The 22,352-nt window shown below is 57.5% G+C and overlaps 3 protein-coding genes and 1 long non-coding RNA gene across 4 annotated transcripts; all 4 read left to right on the top strand.

The window, feature by feature from the left end:
- Nucleotides 1-1,043: 1,043 nt before the first annotated feature.
- LOC113933481 lies at nucleotides 1,044-1,567 on the top strand. Its single transcript, XR_003523362.2, has 2 exons — nucleotides 1,044-1,257; nucleotides 1,359-1,567. It is a non-coding gene; the product is annotated as an uncharacterized LOC113933481 (long non-coding RNA).
- Nucleotides 1,568-5,113: 3,546 nt separating this feature from the next.
- Nucleotides 5,114-5,725, top strand: PRM3 (protamine 3). Its single transcript, XM_027612390.2, has 2 exons — nucleotides 5,114-5,228; nucleotides 5,322-5,725. The coding sequence occupies exon 2, from the start codon at nucleotides 5,363-5,365 to the stop codon at nucleotides 5,636-5,638; it is 276 nt and encodes a 91-aa protein (XP_027468191.1). The 5' UTR covers nucleotides 5,114-5,228; nucleotides 5,322-5,362; the 3' UTR covers nucleotides 5,639-5,725.
- Nucleotides 5,726-8,637: 2,912 nt separating this feature from the next.
- On the top strand, nucleotides 8,638-10,186 carry TNP2 (transition protein 2). The gene is made up of 2 exons (XM_027612744.1): nucleotides 8,638-9,082; nucleotides 10,017-10,186. The coding sequence occupies exons 1-2, from the start codon at nucleotides 8,692-8,694 to the stop codon at nucleotides 10,031-10,033; spliced, it is 408 nt and encodes a 135-aa protein (XP_027468545.1). The 5' UTR covers nucleotides 8,638-8,691; the 3' UTR covers nucleotides 10,034-10,186.
- A 9,763-nt stretch (nucleotides 10,187-19,949) lies between these two features.
- On the top strand, nucleotides 19,950-21,866 carry SOCS1 (suppressor of cytokine signaling 1). The gene is made up of 2 exons (XM_027612118.2): nucleotides 19,950-20,153; nucleotides 20,720-21,866. Exon 2 carries the CDS (start codon nucleotides 20,770-20,772, stop codon nucleotides 21,418-21,420), a length of 651 nt encoding a protein of 216 aa, XP_027467919.1. The 5' UTR covers nucleotides 19,950-20,153; nucleotides 20,720-20,769; the 3' UTR covers nucleotides 21,421-21,866.
- Nucleotides 21,867-22,352: the final 486 nt, after the last annotated feature.

Here is a 22,352-nt window from a genome sequence, read left to right as displayed (position 1 = left end):
AAGCTCCAAGTGGGCTGGCCCCATCTTGCCCAAGCTTGCCTACCTGGGTTCTCTGCCCCGACCACCGGCGGCGGGGGGGGGGGGGTCCTCCTTCGATTCCGCACATGTGCCAAGCACCTCTCAGCCTCAGGACTTTTTTTTCCAACTCAGGTGAAATTCACATAACAAAATGCACCATTTTAAAATGAACAATTCAGGGACATTTAATAAGTTCACACTCCCGCTGCCCCAGAAGGAAGCCCTGTGCCCACTAGGCAGTCACTCCTCATGTCCGTGCTCCTGAGCAGCCACCTGTGGACTGGTGTATCTACGGACATCCATCTTCCGGACACTTCATATAAATGGGACCTGCGCTGTGTGCTGCCTCAGAACGTTGCCGCCCGCTCTTCCTTCTCCCAACATACTTTTCCCTCCTCCAACCCTGACTCATCCCTTAGGAATTCACTTCACCAGTGTTTCCTGAGGCAGCTTTGCTAGCGCCTCCTGGAGGTCAAGTCCTCCCCAAGCTCTTAGACCCTCAGAGAACCCTCCCCCCACCCCACCCCACCCCACCCCCGAGGGGCCCTTAGCGTTTTTCACAATTTCAGTTATTCTGTGTGGTTACTTTGTTCATATTTCCCATAGTTTGGGTATAAAGCTGATTAGGCAAGAGCATGTTGGCCTCATTTATCCTTGGATGCCAGGGCCTAGCCCAGAATCTGGCCCATAGTAGGTGTCAACATTTTTTTGTTAATTAAGTAACTGAGTGAATGAATGAGTGAGAAGCCTTCTTGTCTCCCCAGGGCTGGTGACCTGGGGGGGTTCCCCACCCTGTGCCACATGGCCCCACCCTGCTCCCACCAGGGGGGGTTCCCCACCCTGTGCCACATGGCCCCACCCTGCTCCCACCAGGGGCCTCCCACATGCCCATATATGGACGTGATCAGGACAGCTCTGGCCAGGGCGGGGGCGGGGGGGGGGTGGGTGTCTGTGAGGTCCAGGCCTCTGCGACCTCACAATGCCCAGGGCACCCCCCACCGTGTCTATAAGAGGCCCAGGAGTCAGCCCCCGGGCTCACAGCCCACAAAGTTCCACCTGCTCACAGGTTGGCTGGCTCAACCAAGGTGGTCCCTCTGCTCTGAGCATCCGGGCCAGTTCCATCTAGCAACATGGCCAGATACAGATGCTGCCGTAGCCACAGCCGGAGCAGATGCCGCCGCCGGAGACCGAGATACCGCCGCCGAAGGAGACGGTGCTGTCGGGGGCGGAGAAGGAGAGGTGAAGGGGCCGGCACCCTGGGGTTGGGGACCTGGGGCGGAGCTGGGGGGACAGGGGTCCCACCGTGCTAAAACTCCCTGTCCCCGCCTGTCCCCCTGCAGTGTGCTGCCGCCGCTACACCACGGTGAGGTATAGGAGAAGATGAACGCACAGAAAACACCGGCCCGCCACCGGCCCGCCGCACTCCTGCCCGCACCGCTACCAGCCGCCAAGACCCTCCTGCCGCCTCTTGAACATGCCACCAGTTCAATGACATGAACAGGAGCCTGCTAACAAACCATGCCGCCTGTCAATAAATGATGAAAAATCATTCCTCTCGCCTCTTTGCCTTGAGGGGGCTCGGTGGCGGGGGAGGGCTTGAGGAAGGAGGGGACACAAGTGTCAGTGGCCGGTGGATCTTGTTCCAAACGGAATCTGCCCTCCCACCCCACCCCCGTGCCCCCTGCAACCACCCCTTTGTGAGCCCCACCCAGTGGCCACGGGAGGCTGGGTCCTGGGGGCAGCTTGACATGGGCTACAGAAACGGGCTCAGGGCTGGCTTCCCGCCCCCAGAGAACCAAGGAAACCTTTACCAGCTCAAGCTCCAGGCTTATCTCTATTTCACTTCTCCCCCAAGTGCCCACTTTGGTTTCTCTCTGCTTCCCGTGCTGGTCCTGGGGCAGCCCTTGAGATTGGTGCATAGTGATGGTGCCTTGCCCCCCGTGAGGGGCAGCGGAGCGAAGCTGAAAATAACCTCCCTGGTTGAGGAAACAGGGTGACTTGTCCATCTCGCCCGCCCACTCCTCCCACGGGATGCACGGAGGGTTGAAAATCCCAGGGAGCCATGGAGATGGTTCACGAGACTCTTGGACACTTTGAGCCAAGCAGACCTCAAAGAGCCTGTCGATTACAATCATCCCATGGTGGCAGAGCATAGCCCAGGGCAACTCCTCAGTGAGCAGGAGCTCAGTGACCCAGTGCCCTAAAGTGACAGGGCTACCTAGCACCTCAGAAACGCCCCTAGTCATGACTTCCCATTTATCGAGCATCCAGGCCTCAATGATCCTGTAAGAACACAGAATGGGACTGAACCTGCTTGCATGACCCCAATCACTAGGTGGTTTCCTGGACCCAGTCAGATAATGATGGCAGGATGGCTGGACACAGAACCCCCTGCTCCCCGCCCCGTAGCTAGCAAGCTCTAGCCATGGAGATGGGGGTGATCCCTGGGCCTTCATATTAACAGGTGCCATCCTCAAGGGCACTAATAACCACACATGACTGAGGCACTAATAGCCGCATGTGAATACCAGGGTGGAATTAACAAATTACCACAAACTTCAATGCTTAAAACACAAATTTATTCTTAGTTTTGCAGGTCAGGATTCCAAAATGATTTAAAAATCAAGGTGTGGGCAGGGCTGTGTTTCTGGTGGCTCTGAGGGAGTAGAATTGGTTTGTCTTTCCCAGATCCTTGAGGCCACCTGTGTTCTCTGACTCATGGCCCCTGTGTGACCACACGGGACCCACTTATTGCACGTAAGGTAACCTCCAAGGGGGAGACGCCTCGTTCAGTTGCTCTGATTCTGATTCTGGATATTAATGGGATCATCAAAGGACAGTGAGGCCCAGGCGACATGAAGATGGCACGTTCGGAGGGCAGCATCCCATGGGCACAGACTGACGCCTAGCCTGGCCCCTTATTTGCAGAGTGACCTTGAGCAAGTCACACTACCTCTGTCTGCCTGTTTTCTGGAAAAGAGGAATTGCAGAAGGAGCCAATGTACGGAAAGTCACTGAACCGATACCTGGCCTACGGTGATGCACAGAGAACCCATATGAAATCCCCGATCACGGCACAGCCCCAAGGTGGGGAGGAAGCATCAGAAATGACGTGGACAAGAGATGTCCCTGCGGCGACACATTTTTCTAGGCAAGGCAAGGGTGGCTTGCCCTTCCAGACCCTGCTGACTGTGAGGGGACTGGTCAGGCCAGGGTGGGGACAATGGTGGGGTGGGGCCCCTGAGTCATAGTGGGGGGGCCCCCTTTATATACAAGTCCCCAAAGAGCTGCCAGCAAACCAGACCAACATTAACAGCAAGAGCAGGTGGGCAGGCCTCAGCCCTCCTCCCCCATCCCCACGGCCAGCTGCAGCCTCCACCTAAGCCACCTGCCCAGCCAGCACCATGGTCCGCTGCCGCGGGAGGAGTTCAAGCGAGCGTCCACAGCAGGGGCAGGGCCATGGGCAGCAGGGGCAGGGGCAGCAGCAAAAGGGCCAGGAGCAGGAGCAGATGGTGAACCAGGACATCCCGGTGGAAGGCAGGCCCCGCAGAGACCGCTATCACTATAGACATAGGCACTGCTCCCGGAGGAGGCGGTACAGGACCCATAGAAGGCGGCGACGCTCCTGCCTGAGGCGGCGGCGCCGGAGACGCACCTGCAGGCACGGGAGGCACCACAGAGGTCTGGCCAGTCCCCACCCCGGACGCACCCCACCCCCTGGGACACCCTCTCCCCGCCACCGAGCCCCATCCCCACGGCCCGGGAACCCGAACTCTTTCCCACAAGGCTCCAGAAGGGTCAGGAGGAGGAGACAGAGAAGGCGGTACTAAGCCTTCCTGGGCCCATCACAGTCCTGGATGGGACTTAAGGAAAAGTCACCCACCAAAGAACCACCTCACCAGACAACAGGCATCCCCCGACGTCGGATGCCGGAGCCCACAACATCTTGACTACAATGAGCAAAAGTCACCTGGCAAATAAAGCTTGAGATAATACACGTGGCTGTCAGGGTCTCCTTTATGCAAACGGCACTGATATAAGAGTAAATGAATATGATAAAACTAAATCCCGTACTGTGCTGGCGGGTCACCCTGTGACACTGTGGGTACCTTCCATCACCCAGATTCAGGGTTTCCTGTTGGGCCTCACTATTCTGCCTTAACAAATATTCAGGGGTGCTGGGTAGCTAGGGAATGGGGGACTTGTGACCGAGGTGGACAGCAGGTCTGGCATGCTCCAGCAAGAACAAGGCCAGCATGGAGGGAACCAAAGCCCCACGCGGGACGGAGTGAGGCCTTGTGCACGGTCTGAGGTCCTGCATTGCCACACACTCTTAAGTGTGTATAAGCCTCGACCCTCTGGAGGCTCCAGGACAGAACCTGTTCCTGCCTCTGGAGTGAAGCGCCTCCTAGTTTTCGTAGTGTTCTAATCTCTGCTTCCAGGAGCACACTGCCCTCCTGTGTGAAATCCCTCTGCCTCTCTTATAGGGACACCTCTGAGCACATTAAGGGCCCACTCATAAGGGCCCACTCAGATAAGCCAGGCTAGTCTCCCCACCTCAAGAGCCCTGGAGGGTCCTTATTCAGCAGACCACAGCCACCGAGGATTGGGGGCAGAAAATTGGCAGGAAATCCATTCTTCCATCCTAAGTGCTCAGGAAGGACTCCTCCCCTCCCGTGCTGAAAACGGTGGTATGGGCGTGTGTAAAGATCACAGGATCAAATTCTGTGATCCCCAAACAGGAAAGACTTAGTAGGGAGGGTTTTCTTTAGTTTTCTGGGAGCACAGCTTATGCATAGAGCACGAGTTTTAAGTATACCCGTGTGGCCTCCCCCACCGGCCCCTTTCCCTGGCCCCGGGTCAAGAAACCAGACATTTCCAGCCCCTCCCCTCCCTCGTGCCAATTCCCCCAAAAGGAGTCACTATTCTGACCCATCTTCACATACTGTCAACAGCTCTCTCTCGGGCTGGGTATTTCTGGAATGTGGGGAGGAGTCTGTGGGCTCTCCTGCTTCTGGAAATTCTATCCCCAACTGTCATCCCAGCTAAAACGGGACCTTTTGCCAGCACAAATGAGGCCTGGTGGAGGGGGTAACACGGCAAGGCAAGGGGGCCGGCCTGGAATTCTCTGACCCGGCCTGCAGGTGGTGGGAGCGCAGGGGGGCTGCTTGGTGGCCAGGGTCTGAGGCAGGTGTTGGCCCGGGACTCAGGTATCCAAGGGTGGGGCTGGGGGGCTCCAGGGGCCCCTTTGTGATGTCAGCGCCCTGCCTGCTGTCCTCACAGCCCCTCCACTTTGCCCCCAGTGGCCTTCCTGCCCAGGCTGGAGAGGCAGCTGGAGCGGGCAATGGGTTCCCGTTGTGCCAAGCTCAGCACAGGCCACAGCCGGGGCCACGAATCGTCCATGAAGAAGCTCGTGGCCTGCGTGAGTCAGGATAACTTCTCCTTGTCGTCCGAGGCTGAGGAGGAGGAGGAGGAGGAGGAGGCAGAGGCGGAGGAGGAGGAAGAGCTCCCGGTGCAGGGCAAGCTGCTGCTGATGGAGTCCGAGCGGCAGGAGGAGGAGAGCGTCGAAGAAGACCCTGTGGCCCAGCAGAACCCCGAGCCCAAGCAGACACACTCCTGACCCATGACGGTGGCCCAGGAAGAGGGGCCTGGCACTGTTCCAGCGAGAAGAACTTTCAGAAAAGAGTCAATAAAAAGTCTCCAAGGACTTCTGCTCTCCTGTGGTGCTGCAAGTTTGCATGTTCAGGGAGCCTGAAGAGCAGGAGTCCGTGACCCCTGTTCCTGAGGTCCAGCCAGAAGTTCTCATGAGGCTCACCCCCCCCCCATGACTTCTCAGCCACCCTTCCCTGCTTTTGGGGGCTGGGAAATGTGGTAGCCCAGGCTGGCGGTCAGCCAGTGCTGTCGGGGGGGTGGTGCAGGGGAAGGGGGGAGATTCCTCTCTGAGTCTGGGCAGATGCAGGGGGGTGCAAGAAGAGCTTGGGAGTTCAGCAGACCTGGGTTCCAATTTCTTTCTGCTAGCTGTGTGACCTTGAGCAAGTCACTGTCTGTCTCTGAGCCTCAGCCTGCCCCTCCCTGCTACCCCACAGGTTAGTCGTTTTGGAGAAGTCACTGCAGGGGGTGGGTGGGATGAGGCCCAGCACACAGGAAGTGCTGCTGGGGTCATGGTGGGTACACCTGCCACTCCAGCCCTGGTTTGGGGGTCAGAGCATAGGGAGGGGTCTCGAGTCCTCTGCTACTATCCTCACACTCAAGGTGACCACTTGTGCAGCACCCTCCTCCCCCCGCCAGAGGCTCACTTCTGCCTTTATCAAGGGGTCCAGTTGCCATTGCCCTTATCACAGCAACGGGCAGCGGGAACCCAGACCCAGAACCGGGCCCTGCGTCTGCTTACTCTGGCCTTCGAGGAGCATCAGAATGCGTCTGTGGCCCAACCTACCCTGACTCCCTTGACCCTCCTCTTCCCAAAAGAAAGGACAAATGTGTTCTGCCCCCTTCCCTCGGTCCCCCAAGCACCAGCCATCTGGGCCCAAGAAGGATCCTGATCGGGGCTGCTGGGGAGGGGTTGCAGGGGACAAAGTATTGCCATGGGAGACTCAGTTTCTCTGGGAGCTATACGTGAGGGTAAGGAGGGGCCCTGAGTTACTCGAGGGGGAGGCCGCCACTGAGGCCTTCAGCAGGCGGAGGGCAGGTGTCGTCTGGAGGAAGGGGCCCTGCTGTGGCTTGGTGGGCTGGTTTGGTCCTTCCGTCCACCTGCCCAGTCATTCACCAACTTCTGTGGAGCCCCTGCTGTAAGCCAGGCACGACAGGCCCTGAGAACACTAAAACACAGTCTCTGTCCCACTATGCACTCAAGGGTGGGGATGTGGGGAGTCAGCCAGGGAGGGGTGGTATGAGGGTAGGGGGCAACGGTAGGGGGGAGAGGGTGGGGAGGAAGTGGGGGAGGGGAGGGGAGATGGTCCAGAGACCCAGAAAGGGTCTTCACAGAGTAGCACAGCAGCGATCTCCCAACCAGCCCCACCGAGCCCACACAAGGCTGAGCCATCGGAACAGAGCCACGCACGCCTTCCGGAATCCCCACGGGTCCCTTCATGACCAGGAGGCGGGAACAGAAAGGGCCAGACCTGGATTCAAAACTGGTCACTCACCCTCTCTGAGCCTCTTTCCCCTTTGTACAATCTAATGATCATACCTACTTCCCAGGGTGCATTCGTTTCTTAGGGGCCCACCTGGATCATCCGGGATGTTCTCGCGATCTTTAATTTACTTACATCTGCAAAGATCCTTTTTCCAAATACGCTCACTGTGACAGGGTCCAGGGATTAGGACACGGACATATCTTTGGGGGGGCCACCATTTAGCCCACCACACAGGCTCACTGGGAGGCTTGAGGGCAGAGCTGCCTGGACAGGGTAGGAGCTGGAGGCCAGCCACACAGGAAGTGCTCAATGAGAGTAGTGTTCACCGTGACTGATGGGAAGTGCTTATTACTGACCTACAACAAAAGCAGATTGTAGCAAAGCCTCACAACAAGGGGCAAAGTTGTGCGTGAGCGATAGTAGAGGCTGGCTGGGGGGAAGGGAGAGGGAGTCCCATGGCAGGGGAGAATGGGAGGTACAGGCCAAGCGGCCAAGAGCTAAGCCCTTGCAACGGCTTTGGCCAAGGAGTGGGGAGAGGCAGGTGGCTGCAGACGGACCACCGGACAGCTCCGATGGGGCCATGTGCAAATGCAGGTGTGGGCTTTCTGCTCCGGGAACTGGGAGGTCTGAGCGGGGCCAGGGTGATTCCAATCGTATGGCAGGGCCCCACCAGCAAGGAGGGGAGCAGGGTGGGCAGGCGGGAATCAGGAGAAAGGCAGGCTGTCAGGGGTGTCCTGGGGCTTGCTGGGCACCTCGGGCTCAGAAGAACACCCCAAAGGAAGGAAGGTCCCTTTGTTGGATAAGGCAACCGAGCCTTGAAAAACAAAACACTCTACCCAAGAATGGACATCAGTGCAAACTGGGGTTTGAACCCAGCTCTAAATCCTCTGGCTTTAAATCTTGCTGGGGAGGCGAGTTCACCAGGCAGAGCCCAGGACCACCCATCAGTCTGCCAGGGACTCTCATCCAACCCGCTCAACGTCCGCTGGCCGCCCCGCCGCACTGGGGTCAGAGGCGCTCCTAGCTTCCATGCCGTGTTGGGGGGAAAAAGGAGACGCACTGGGGATGCTTAGACAAAGGGTACTGAGCTTTTTCTGGGGGCTGGCCCTGAGCCAACCACTGGACATCACTTCTCTCATTGAAATCATCCGATGTCCTAGGAGGGAGGCGTTCATATTGTCTCTGTTGTACAAAGACAGGGGAACCGGGATGTGGAGAGGCCAATGCCCAGGTGAGCGACCACAGGAAAGGAAGCACCAGATCTGGGATGCAGGCCAAGCTCCATCTGACCCAAGAGTCCCTACTTTTAACCAGTAGATGGGACTCCCCCAGAGTACCCCTGCAAGCGGCCCCGCCCTGGGGTGACGGTCAGGGGCAGGGGCTTTGTGCCGGCCTGGCCACGTCTGTTACGCCCCTGTGGCCTGTGCCATCACAATCAGCCCCAACTATATAACTAGAGGCCGCCAGGGCCTCTGTCAAGCTGGGTGTGCTGCAAGAGGAGGAGGAGGTGGCCTCTGCCCCTCAAGCGTGGCCTCCCATGGACACCAAGACACAGAGCCTTCCCAACACCCACACCCAGCCCCATAGCAACCCTCGGCCCCAAAACCATACCTGCAGCCCGTGCACCTGCAGCTCCCACTGCCAAACCTGCAGCCAAACCTGCAGCCAAACCTGCAGCCGGAGCTGCAGCCGGAGCTGCAACCAGAGCTGCAGCCAGAGCCCCACTGGCCACCAGAGCCAGAGTTCACACCCCAGCCCGCCACCGAGGCACCAGAAACACACCATGCACTGCCACCATTGTTCCCCGCGGCCCACCACCCATTCCTGCAGCTACGCCAAGAACAGAAAGAATTTGGAAGGAAAGGTGAACAAGAGGAAGGTGGTCAAAAGGAGGCAGCAGGTGTATAAAACAAAGAGGCGGAGCTCAGGTACCTTTCAAGCAGGCGGGGAAGGGCCACAGGGCCACCCCCCAGGCGAGGGGGAGCAGCCTAGGTGGACCCCAGGGTAGCGAGGTGAAGGCTACTTGAGCACAGAGGAAGCACAGGCGAGGGGGATGAAGGAGAAGTTGTGCAGATGATGCACCAATGGGCTAGTTCTTGAAATAAATTGGGATGGGTTGATTGGGAGGATGGACAGATTGCAGATTAGCTAGATGGAAGCATGGATAGGTAGACGAGAGGCTGGATGGGTAAGTCATTTGTTAAGGTTGGTTGGTAGAGGGATGGGTGACAGGGAGGGAGGAGAGGGAGGGATGAAACATATCAGTTGAATGACTGGAAAGTGGAATGGATGTTGCGTGGTAGGGTAAATCGGACCGATGCTCTTGTAGGGTAACAAATTAGCTGGTTGAACCAATGGTTGTGATCAGATTGGTTGGATATGGTAAGAAGAAGCTGAACTGGTTGGACGTACTTGGACAGCTGAAGGTAGTATTGATGGGAGGAAGTATTGATGGGAGGAAGGCTGAGTTGGTTAAACAATGATTGGCTAGGTGGGTGGATGATCAGATCAGTGGGTGGATTAATGGGTAGATGAGCTGACCAGATGGTTAACTGGATGGACGAATGCACCAATGGATGGAAGCCTAGATGTCTGGACAGACTGAATGGGCAGCCTGGGCAGCCTGGATATAGTTTAAATGAAGCCATGTTGGATAAATGGATGGACTGGGTGAATTTGTGAATGGGTGGGTGGTAAAAGGAACAAATGGATGGATTCACAGGCAATCCTTTTGATCTTGACATTCTAAGCTCTAGCCACACACCCCGTATTTAGTTACAAATGAGCAGTCCAAACCCCAAAGGAAGTGAGTGCGCGAAGCATTCCACTATTAAAGGTCCCTTTCCCGTTCCCATCCCTTAGGGCGGAAATACAACTGAGACAGCACCCCATGGCTTGTTCCTGTGTTGGTTTCACTCAAATGATAAACTCCATCTCACGTGGAATGCTAGAAAGAAGTCCACCTGTATGCAGGAACATGGTACTACAGTGATTTCTATGCAACCTTGATTAAAGCTTGTATACTGGATGACTATTCCTTGTGTGGGCATTTTGATTTCACTAAAGGGGGTCACATGTTTTGGGGCCTTGGCGTGGAAGCTGGAAGCAGGGAAGAGGCTGTGTAAGGAGCCAATGCCAGCCCAGGAGCAGAAATGAATGGGGGCTGGAGATTCCCAAGAAGCCTTCGAAGCCAGCCGGGCAGCCCTCTGCTTGGGCAGAGCCCTCTTTTGCCCTATACGCTCCCACCTTGGCGCACACAAGTGTGCACACACACACACACACACACACACGGGATGCCCACAGGCCCCCACCCTGTTCATGTGACCCACATGCAGTAGACAGGTGGGGAGGGGGGAAAGGGGTTAGGAATGTGCATTTTGAAGTCCAGACCACCCCGAGTTTGAATCCTGCTCCTGTTCCCTGCTGTGACGCTGGGCTGCTGATCAACCTCTCTGAACCTGCCTTGTTCCAACAAACTTTTACTAAGTGACCAAGTATGTTCTGGCGCTGTGCTAGGCTCTGGGAACGCAGAGGGCACACACAGCATGGAAACCCAAGATCTGCTAGTCACAATTAAGTTGTATCAAAGGAGCAAGGCCATATAATGCAGAGCAACTGTGGACCTGAGGGAAGAACATTCCGGGCCCAAAGCTAGAGCATGTGCAAAGGCCCCAAGGAGGGAGAAGAGCTTCAGGTGTTCCTGGCATAGGATCTGCAGGTGGTGGGACAGGAGGTGGGGAGGTGCCAGGTGGGGGCCAGGCCATGCAGGGATTTGCACGGGGAGCTTGGCCATTATATTTGGTGTGAGAAGTCACAGGAGGGTCTTAAAATGGGGCAAGTGACAGGGTTCCGTGTGCTTTTAAAGACGGTGTGGGCTGCAGTGTGGAGACTGAATTATAGGACACAGAAGGGACACGAAGAGCCGTTGGCAGGGTGGGGCCCGCAGAGAGGGGATGGTGGCCTGGACTGGAGCACTGAAATCAGGAGAGAACTTCACAGTCTTCTCATCTGTAAAATGGGTGCTCCTGGTGGATGGCTGGGAGGGAGGGCTCAAAGAGGTGGTGTTGTGAGTGGTATGAAGACTGGGTGCTCTGTGCATAGTAGGCACTTTGCAATTAATACGGCATCAAGTACCAGACAGTGGGAATGGTTAGGGTCCCGTGTAAATCACCTTCCAACCCAGAAGCCTCTTGGGGTCAAACCCAAGTTCCCAGCTGGGGGAACTCAAATCCCCCTGGGACCCCCATCTTGCCTAACGGGGTAACCTAACACCGTGCCAGGCACATGGATGCTTGGTGCTCCCTTCTGTGTTCCATTTGGCATTTGAGCTAACGGAACGGGGTGGAACACACAGGGAGGTGGGTGGGTGTGGAAATGATGGGGGTGTCTGTGGAGGAGGGAAAGGGACCAGACGGGGAGCCTGGGGGAAGATCGTCCTTTCATCACATATACATCAACCTGAAACTAATATCCTGCTGGACGTCAATTACAGGGAGTCGGATCCGAGTTCCGACGCACGTGCCCCAGGTGGTAGCAGGAAGTACAGGGTCTCCTGTGAGGGCTCTGCTGTGTGGCCTTAGCGAGGCATTTTCCCTCTCTGTGCCCCCTCTCATCTCCCAAGGTGTTGCTGGGCAGGGGGGATTCCCTGAGATGATGCACCCATGAGCGTCCAGCACAGGGCCTGGTGCGTAGTCTGCGCTTCCTGGGCCCCTCTCCGCCCCTCACGGCAGGGAAATGTTCCAGGTGGGCACCACGCACCTGAGAGGATGTGGGGAAGGGCCCAAGCGGGCTGGGGAAATAACCATGTTCGGAGCACCTATGAGGCGCCAGATGCTTTGACATAAATGTTTCCACTGCATCCACACACCTAAGGCAGGAGGCAACACTGCTCTGACTTGACAAAGAAGCTGAGACTCAGAGGTAAAAGAGCTCGATAAGGTCGGCTGGAGGGCAGGTCTGAGGTCAGACCTTCATGCTTTGCCCAAAACCACCCGGTTTCCTAGTAAAAATGTAAGGCCAAGGGGCACCTGGGTAGCTCAGTCGGTTAACAGCACCTGACCCCAGATTTCAGCTCAATCTCAGGGTCATGAGTTCAAGCCCCATGTAGGCTCCATGCCGAGTGTGGAGCCTACTTATGAAAAATAATAAATAAAATAAACAAACAAAATAAATAAATAATGTAAAGGCATAATCTGGCCCAGATTATGCCATGATAGTTACTGACACCTCAGGGCAAAAGAGTCTGGGAAGCACATTTTAAGGGAGCAGGTGGAGACAAAGGGTCAGAAGATAAGGTCAGGGACTTTGAGCTCTACTCATCAAAGGGCCTCCCTATTCCCTGGACAGTGTCCTTTGATGATATGATCACTGAAGGTAAGAGCTCTTCTATTGTGGAGATAGGATCTCTGTAATAGAGGAAGTCAACTGGGAAGCAGACAGGCTGGGTTGCATGGACCCATCCTTAACCCCACAGCTCCCTGACACGAACACTCAGGAAAAAGTTGCACAAACACACACAGATAACCACCAGTCACACAAAGAAATCGCCATTCAAGCCTACTCAGACACAGAAAGCTAGGTTTACATGTGGACTCCAAAACAGACAGACAGACACACACACAGACACACACACACACGCACGGGCTCTCACACACATCCTCTCCCACACTGAAACACACTCCAGCAGGCGCTCACAGGCACACAACCGCCTCTCGTAGTCAGTCACCCGATGACAAGAGGAAAAACATCAAACCACAGATTCATTCTTTCACTTGCTTGGTTTCGGGTGGGGAGGCAATAGTTTGGGGGCAAGTCTGCTGGAAACCCAAATTCAGGAAACAGAAACAGATGCTAAATGCGGCCACCAAGAGGCTGTGCAGATTCTGAAGGCAACCTGCCTTGCCTTTCTGGTGAAGAGATGTCATTTGGGTGGGATATCGGGAGGGGGGCGGGGGACTGGGAGTGTGTCCTGAGAAAGAGCGGGACACAGCCTCTCCTAAGGGCACCCAGCGGTCCTGGGGGAGAAAGAAGCAGATCTGGAGATCCTGGGTTGCCATGCCCATCTGAGGAATGATTCAGGAGGAAAAAGAGCTCACACTCCTTAGCCATACAGACCCAGATTCCACTCCCAGCTCTCTGACTACCCCCGCTCACTGGATGACCCCAGGCCTGTCTCTTAACCTCTCTGAGCCCTACTTGCATCTCACGCTCTGTGAAGAGGTCCAAGGGGCCCCTTGATCTCGATCGCTCCATCCCCTGAACTTAGCAGGGTGCCCGGTACATTGGAGGAGCTCGGTGAACAGTCGTTGACTTGATCAAAGAATGAGCAGCCATTAAAGCAACAGCGAGTTTCCAGGGATGTGCCCACTACACGGGCATAAATGGAAACAGGTGGATTACAGCAAGTTACTGGCGAGGATGCAGGTGAGCAAATACTGTTGACGTGGCTACTGAGGCGGTAATCGTGCATGGCCACACTGGCAGGCAATCAGGAAGTGTCTATTAACATTTAAAGTATGCAGACTGTTGGGGCGCCTGGGTGACTCCATCGGTTACCTCTCAATTTCTGCTCAGGTCATGATCTCGGGGTTGTGGGACTGAACCCCACGTCAGGTTCCACGCTGAGTATGGAGCCCGCTTGGGATTCTCTCTTTCTCCCTCTGCCTCCTGGCATCCCCATGCTTGTGCATGCACTCTCTCTTAAAAAAAAAAAAAAAAGTATTCAAAGTGTTTCTCACACGCTGGTACCAAGAGCCAAAAATTGGGAAACAACCCATGTGTCCATCCATAGGGGATGGCTGTATGAACACACAGGGGTCGGTGAGGAATACCACCCAGTTTTTTAAAACAATGGGGGTTGATCGCTCTATCCAGATCACCAGCAGTGAAAAGAGCAAGACGGAGAAAGATGTTATCATTTACAGAGGAAAATAGTCTGCCCAGAGCAACACTGTGTTTTTATGGGGGCAAATGCAGCTGTGTGAGTACATAGGAAAAGATCTGGAAACAAAGAGGCCAAGCTGGTGCCTGCGGTTACATCCGGGGAGGGGAAGTGCTTTCGTTATTTCATACGGGGAAATGAGAAAGTAAATTAAGGAGAAAAAAAAAGGAATGAGCGTCTGTGAGGAATCTAGTAGGTGCTCAGCAATGCTTTGTTGACTCCGGAAAGAGACAGCGAGGGGAATGTTGTTTGTCAACTCTGTGCCCACAGAGCAGTCTGGGCTTGCTGGTCCAGACAAGGTGGCCCAGAAGGCGCTCCCCAGAGGGACTCATCGCTGCGGGGCAGGGAAAGGCCAAGGCCCACGCATGGCCTTCCCCCAGCCCAACTTCTGCCTCTAAACCGTTCCTGCTCACCTCAGCATCCTCTCCAGCCACCGCCGCTTGGGTCCTCAAACGTGCATCTCCGGGCCTTTGCCTGTGCCATGCTCGGCCAGGAGCACAGTCCCTTCTTGCCCCTTGGCCGAGACCCACTTGCTCTTTACAGTTCAGGTCCGAGGATCACCTCCTCCCAGAGCCTGCTCCCAGGGTCCGGCCGGCTTGGCCGGGGACCTCTTTGGTGCCAGCAGACGCTGGGCTTCCTCGGTCCCGGGCCACTGCCGAGCCTCCTACTGGTTCAGTGTGTGCCCAGAAAGGAGATGCCTCCTCACCCCGAGAACGGGGACCGATCCAAGCTCTCCTCATGGTGCCTGCCGTTGGCGAGCGGCCCCTGAGCTGAGGACTCATCAGCGGAGCCTGCTGTATGTCATGTGTCTAGTTTCATAGCTTTTCTGCCCTCTGTCAAACTGCCATTGCTTCTTGCTGTCAACGGCTCACAATTTGCCATTTATGGGGTACGGTAGGGTGGGAACCTGATCGGCTTATTAGAATAGTGTGTAAACATAGAATGAATAGGCTCCGAGCGAGGTCCTGAGGGATTTGCTGATGAAAAGGCACGGGGCCTGCCATGCTTGGAGTTTGTGGGACTGATGTTGGGGCCACTGGATTAAGTCCACTTGCCTGAAGCCATAGCGCTGGTCGGGGTGGTGGGGGGAGCTGGGCCTAGAACCAGGTCTGTCTGGACTCCACAACCAGTGCTCTTGGAAATCCTCTTTCCTGCCCCTCTGCTGCTCTCCAGAAGCTGGGCAATCTCTACTGCACATAATCTCTGACCCATCTCTTTCTTCACCTGTCACATGGGGATCATGGGTCTGCTGGAAGGTTCTCATCAAGTCTCCCCAGGCCTATCTATCGTCACTTTGGAGTCATCACTCCTGGCCATTTGGCCTCCTCTGCCCTAAAGGAGAACTTTCTCCTCAATCTCAAGTGTCCCTGGCGTCACATACCTTCCCCCGGACACACAGTCATTCCTGCTGACGGGCCGGGCCGGGCTTGGGTCAGGTTCTACCCCACACGAGGCAGCCTCCCCAGACGGAGGCCTCTGAGCAGGACTCGGCCTCCCCAAAACACCTGTTCCAAGTTGCCCCAGCTGTCCCTCAGAACTGGCTTTGCACCCATTTCAGGGGATAGTGGTGACACCCCGGCGGGTCTGGGACAGCACGGAGGTGTGTCCCAAGGCCTCTACCATGAGTCACTGTGGCTCAAGAACCAGCTGTCTGGAAGGTCAGCAGCCAGAGGGCTCTTTCCATGCCCAATCCTATAGTGTTTCCCGGACCTTAAGGACTGTCTCCAGCCCTACCCCCCTTCCCAGCAAGGCCCTGCCCGATGGACTAGACCCCCACCAACCCCTATGCCTCACCCCTGCCCTCACCCCCTTGCCCTACACCAGTGCCACACGCCTCTCTCTGGTCCTCAGGCATGCCTGCCATCCCCACCACAGGGCCTCTGCATGAGCTGCTCTCTCGGCCTGGAGTCCTCTTCAGCCCGCTTTCAGAAAGACCTCAACTCTGTCACCATCCACAAGGCTTTTTCTGACTGCCTGGTCTCACCCCTGCCCAAGCCCACAAACCTCTCATCGCTCCCCTTTCTCCGTGTTGATCTCCCCCACAGTACTGACCACAATCTGAAACGATCGTGTGAATTCACTGCCTCCTCTATGCTTGAAGACCCCTGAGTTCCCAGCGCCCGGCAGACAGCAGGCACTCGACAAATCCCTACTGAATCAATACTGAAGGAGGGAAAGAGGGGCATTATTACCCCCAACTTGCAGAGGAGAAAACTGAGGCACAGAGGAACGAAGAAGCTTGCCCCAGGCTGCATGCTTGTTAAGGGACAGATTTAAACGCAGGCCCGCTGACCACAGACTCCACGCTGTAAGGCCTGCTGCTCGGGGCTCCCCAGAAGCACAGCCTCCCACGGGAAGCTCAGAGGCCCCACACGTTAGGGGCAGCCAGCACGGGGGGCACAGGAACAGGGTACAATTTCAGGATTGCGTGTCCTGGCCAGGAGCAGCTTTTCCCAGCAGAACTTTGCCAAAGGAGGACAGAGAAACTGAAAGACCGAGCCCTCTGCGCCAGAATTTTGATTCCCCAGGGCTGCTGGCTGGGCCCCTCACTTCTCAGCTGCCCAGTGGGGAGGAGGGCCACCTGCATATCTGGCTGTGGACAGAGGGCGGTCCCAACTGTCCTGTGACAAATCGCTTGTGCCAAGCCCTTGCTCTGTGCCTGGCACTCTGCTCTGGGCTTTGCATGCGCTGCTGCTCGGTAAGGTACAAAACTTCCAGGGACCTTTTTGCAGATGGAGCCAATGGGGCCCAGAGAGGGCAAGCTACTTGCCTAAGGTCACACAGCTGCGAAGCAGCAGGCATGGAGTCCGGACGCAGCCCACACTTGCCGTGGCTTCCTGGGAGCCTAGTACCTATCCAGGGAGAGGCAGATGTTCATCTATCAGCGTGTTTCCTTTTTCCTTTTTCCTTTTGGCGTCTGGATGTGGTTTCATTCTGAACTCAGGACTTTAGAAAATGAAACTGAAGCCACAGTAACTGTCACTGTCGGTGGTGAGGAGAACCCACGTGTGCTCAGAGACTTGTGCCTGACTCACCACGGCTTTCACAACCAGGAGTCGGTCAGCGGGGAGGAGGGGGCCAGGCCCACTGTACAGGCAAGGTCACGGACACTCAGAGATGGACTCGGAGCCACAAAGGGCGAGGTGGAAGCCTCCTCGAGCTTGTAAATGAGAGGGAAGCCAGCAGAGCTGTCCCTGCTCTTCCCGAGGCAGGCTCCGGATACGAATGAGTCTCTGATTTCTTTGGCATCTACTGTTTTTTCTAGCAAACAGACCAGGATTTGAGATCACCAGGAATTGGGGGGAGGGAGTTTACAGCACAGCGGACAAGGGCGAAAGCTTTAGATCCTAGAAAGGAATCTCAGCTCTCTCCCTTCTGAGCTGTGTGCACGCAGGCACGTGACTCCCCTTCTGAGCCTCAGTTTCTCTATCTGTAAAACAGACAGATTGGATCATTGTACCAACCCAATGATCTAAGGACTATAAAGCATTTAGCACACAGTCAGCTTAGGCCAATGTATCGCAGGTATCGGTAAAAACAATGAGGGAGGGGGCTCCACACAGGCATGGGTGGGAGTGTGGCTGCAAGGGGGGAGCTGTGAGAAGGCAGCCCCAGTCCCCATGAAAAGGGGTGACTCTCCCATGTAGCCATGGAAGCTATCAACAGGGGTTAGCAGGGCATATGGACCAGCAGCTATTTATAGACTTCCCTCCCCCCAGAGGCCTGCCACGGAGACGTGCTGGCAGGAAGACAAATCTTGCAGGAGCCAGCCCGGCCTTCCTGGGCCTAGACCCCCTGCCCCCTCGCTGGCCTTCCCTGGGCCTGGAACCCCGCCCCCAGCTCCAGTGAGGGGGAGGTGCTACCCTTCCCCACTGCCGGCATCCAGGGGCCTGGCTTACCCCCACAAAACTCAGTCCATGCCTTCTCCGGCCTGTGTTCCTGGGGTTAGGGCTTCTAGAATGGGCCGGAGGGATGAGGCCACATGGTTTCGGGCTCCAACACGCGGCCACACTCACAAGTGCCCCCAGAGGAACAACAGCAACAGCAGTAACCTGCTGAACGCTTACACTCCCCAGGGGCTGCTCTAAGCACTTGACCCATAATCACTCATTTTAATCTCTGCCACCAGGAAGGAGGCACGATGGTTTTTCCTGTATCACAGACAAAGAAACCAAGGCAGGGGGCTTAATTACACACTCAGAGTCCCAGGGCTAGAGAGGTGTATGGCTGAACTGGAATCCAGGTAGTCTGGGTCCACAGTCTGGCTTTTCACCACTACTTTACATTTTATTCATCACCCACTACAGGGCACAACACCCACAGATGCTCTGGAGTGCCCACAGCCCCTGACCACTGGCACACGCACGCCTCTCCATCCTCTGTCCCACCGCCCTGCACACCAATGCACGCACATACACACACGCACACACACTCTCAACCCAGGACGACGACATCGATGACGCCAACACGCATCCAGGGAGCTGATGGGGTCCTAAACAAGGCTGGCTCTGGGCCACCCCCTTATGTTCAAGAGGAAACACAGCCAGCCTGGGGCCAGGGAAGGAAAGCGCCAAGGAGGTGGGCAGGAGGTCCTGGCACCCATCTGGACTTCAGAGACAGAGGCCTGGGCTGCAGCCTGAGAGCAGCCCGTAGAGGGCAGTGTGTGCCAGTGTGAGAACGCTGGCCGAGCCCCCAGCCTGGCCTGTCTTCTGTGTAACTCCCGGCGACTCGGAGACTACCCACTCACTAGCCCCAACCCTCATTTGTTCTTTCTTTCCTTCAAAAATACACGTACCAGCCAGGCACCTAAGGCGTGCCTTGCCACAACAGGGTCGTCGGTCACATGCAGGAATGTACAAATTATAGCCGGCACCATCAAGCCACCAAGGTCCCAAGCCAGAGTATGAGTGCCAGGTGGGGCAGACACTTGACCCAGCAGTGGAGGGGGGTGCGGGGGGTGGACATGGACTCTATAGGGAAAGGAGGGCAGGCCAGGAAAAGTCAAAGTAGGTTTTGGGAATCATCACATCAATGAACCATCTTTTTGTTGGGCTTCAAAGCGTTTGGAGGTGCCCCGCCATTCCTCTCCCCAAAATAAGACAGGAGGGCACGCTCCACCAGAGCTCCCCACCTGCCAGTCGCTGCAGATCACAGCCCTTCCCCCAGGGCCTCAGTTTCTCCAGCTGCTCCCCGGCAGGAAGGGCGAGCCAAGACTGCTGCCAGGGACCTTGACGGGCCCCGCCCGGTTTCCGAGGAACTTGGATCCGCAGTCGAGGCGCCCTTCTCGTGCCTCCGAAGGGTTCCTCCGAAGCCTGTGGTCAGGCCACGGCTTCCTGGGAAGCCCAAGCCAAGACCAGGGACAGCGACAGGCTAGAAGGGGTGCAGGGGCAATTGCCTGAGGGTTCGGGGCTGGGGGGGTGGGGGGCAGGCGACGGGGGGAGCAGTCGCGAGGGGCCGGGTCCGACGCCGGATCTGCAGGTAGGACCCCAGTGTCGGACGGGGAGGGGTCTGACTCGAAGAGAGCAAAGGACAGAGATCTACCAGAGACGGGTGCTGAGGCACCTGGCGGGCGGCGGAGAGGGATGTGTCAGGGCCAGTCCAGAATACCCTAAAGGGCTTGGCTGCAGAAATCTGCGACCTAGGGTGGTAGTGGGACGTCCAGGTGCGGAGGGGGCATCCGAGTGACAGCAGGTCCAGGGCAGGACCAGAGCCCTTAATGGAGGGGGTCCTAGGGCGAGTGTGAGGCTGGAGCAGAGAAGGGGGGGCCCGGGAAGGGTCCCCAAGTGTGTGGAAGAGGTGTAGATCTTGCGGCTCGCACCGCGCGCCACGGCGGAAAAAGAAACCGAAAGTGGCGCGGAAGGGCGGGGCCTGCGGGGGGTGGAGCCTGAGGGGGCGGGCCACACCTCCCGGCCAGTTTAAAAGACTGGTGCAGGGGCGGGCGCGGAGCAGAGCGAGCTGCGGCCGTGGCAGCTGCACGGCTCCCGGCCCCGGAGCATGCGCGAGAGCCGCCCCGGAGCCCCCCGCCGCCCCGCCCGCGGCGCCCCGCGCCCCGCCGCCAGGTGAGCCGGGCACCGGGCAAAGAAGCGGGAGGGAGGGAGGGAGGGAGGGGAGGACGACAGGACAGGAGACAGGAAAGGACGGCCGAGTGTCGGGCGGGCCTCAGGGACTGCATGATGCGGTCGCGGCCGCCACGCCCCTGGCCCCCCGGCGGCCCCACCCTGGCAGTCCCCCGCGAGCGGGGTGCCCGCAGCGCAGCTTTTCTGTCTTTGACCAAATTGCTCGGACGAGGCGCCAGTCCCCGGCCTGGCCAGCAGGCGGCGGCCGCGGGGCGGCGAGCCGAGGGCCGGGTGGCCGGAGTCGGGGCAGGTTTCTCCACGCACCTCTCTCCACGCCCCCCTCTTACCCAAACTCCGAGCGAGCCGGCGGCCGGACTCCGCCCCGGCCGGGCCCCCCCCCGCCTCCCAGAGGGGCTCGTTGGACGGGGAGGCCCATTTTCTAGGTGAGCCTGCGGAGGCTCCTGGGGGCCGCGCCGACTCGGTCCTGCGCCCTCGGCCCTTTCGGGTCGGTTCCCCCACCTGCCCGGGCCCGTCCCGACTCTCGGCTCACCGCCCGTGTCTCCCCGCAGCGCACCCCCGGACGCTATGGCCCACCCCTCCGGCTGGCCCCGCGTGTAGGATGGTAGCACACAACCAGGTGGCAGCCGACAATGCAATCTCCACGGCAGCAGAGTCCCGACGGCGGCCAGAGCCTTCCTCGTCTTCGTCCTCGCCCTCGTCCTCGGCGGCGCCCGCGGCCCCCGCGCGCCCGCGGCCCTGCCCGGCGGCCCCGGCTCCGGCCCCCGGCGACACGCACTTCCGCACGTTCCGCTCGCACGCCGAGTACCGGCGCATCACCCGGGCCAGCGCGCTCCTCGACGCCTGCGGCTTCTACTGGGGGCCCCTGAGCGTGCACGGGGCGCACGAGCGGCTGCGCGCCGAGCCCGTGGGCACCTTCCTGGTGCGCGACAGCCGCCAGCGGAACTGCTTCTTCGCTCTCAGCGTGAAGATGGCCTCGGGCCCCACGAGCATCCGCGTGCACTTCCAGGCCGGCCGCTTCCACCTGGACGGCAGCCGCGAGAGCTTCGACTGCCTCTTCGAGCTGCTGGAGCACTACGTGGCGGCGCCGCGCCGCATGCTCGGGGCCCCGCTGCGCCAGCGCCGCGTGCGGCCGCTGCAGGAGCTGTGTCGCCAGCGCATCGTGGCCACCGTGGGCCGCGAGAACCTGGCGCGCATCCCCCTCAACCCCGTCCTCCGCGACTACTTGAGCTCTTTCCCCTTCCAGATCTGACCGGCCGCGCACGCAGCATTAACTCGGCCGTCTTGTTACTATTTTGTATTATTAATTATTATTTCCCTGGAACCACGTGGGTGCCCTCCCCACCTGGGTTGGAGGGAGCGGGGCGTGGGGGCGAGGCGCGTCCCCCTCGCCGCTGGAGACGAGGCCGCAGACCCCTCCCCATCTCTTGGGGGGGTGCCCCCCCTCCTGGTGCTCCCTCTGGGTCCCCCTGGTTGTTGTAGCAGCTTAACTTAACTCTATCTGGGGCCAGGACCTGAATTTGTACCTCCTACCTCTTCATGTTTACATATACCCAGTATCTTTGCACAAACCAGGGGTTGGGGGAGGGTCTCTGGCTTTATTTTTCTGCTGTGCAGAATCCTATTTTATATTTTTTACAACCAGTTTAGGTAATAAACTTTGTTATGAAAGTTTTTTTTTTTTAAGAAAAAAAAAAAGGTTTCTAGAGCGTGTGCTTTGCTCAAGGGATTCCCTTCGTTGTGAACGGGTCCAGGGCTGAGGGGTCCTAAGACTGACCCATGTGGCTTGAAGGGAGTGGGACTCATGTCCTGAGGGATGGGGAACCTGCCTGGTTCCACTCCCAGCTCTGGGCCGGCGGGAGGGGGGGGAAGGAACAGCCCGTCCAGTTTTGGTATTTTGTGTTGGGTAAAATGGCAGCTGGTGTTTGAGCACTTAAAGTGTGCCAAACCCTCTTCTGTGTTCCAGGGATAGCCCTAAAAGCAAGGCTCCTATCCTCATTTTTTTTTTTTTTTACAGAGGAGAAACCAAGGCAGGGCTCCATTTGCCTGTGGCCATTCCTGAGAAGACACTGGGGCCTTTTTTGGCCGTCCACCCAGAATCTGTTTGAAATGGATGACAGAGAAGAAACTTATTTCATTCTGTGACCACAGCACCTTCCAGGAAGAAGGTGGGGGTGGGGTGGG

The sequence above is a fragment of the Zalophus californianus genome, chromosome 10 (assembly GCF_009762305.2).
Source record: "Zalophus californianus isolate mZalCal1 chromosome 10, mZalCal1.pri.v2, whole genome shotgun sequence".
In the NCBI taxonomy this organism is placed as follows: domain Eukaryota; kingdom Metazoa; phylum Chordata; class Mammalia; order Carnivora; family Otariidae; genus Zalophus; species Zalophus californianus.
The sequence above is the reverse complement of the archived record's forward strand: the minus strand, read 5'-3'. Positions and strand labels throughout refer to the sequence as shown.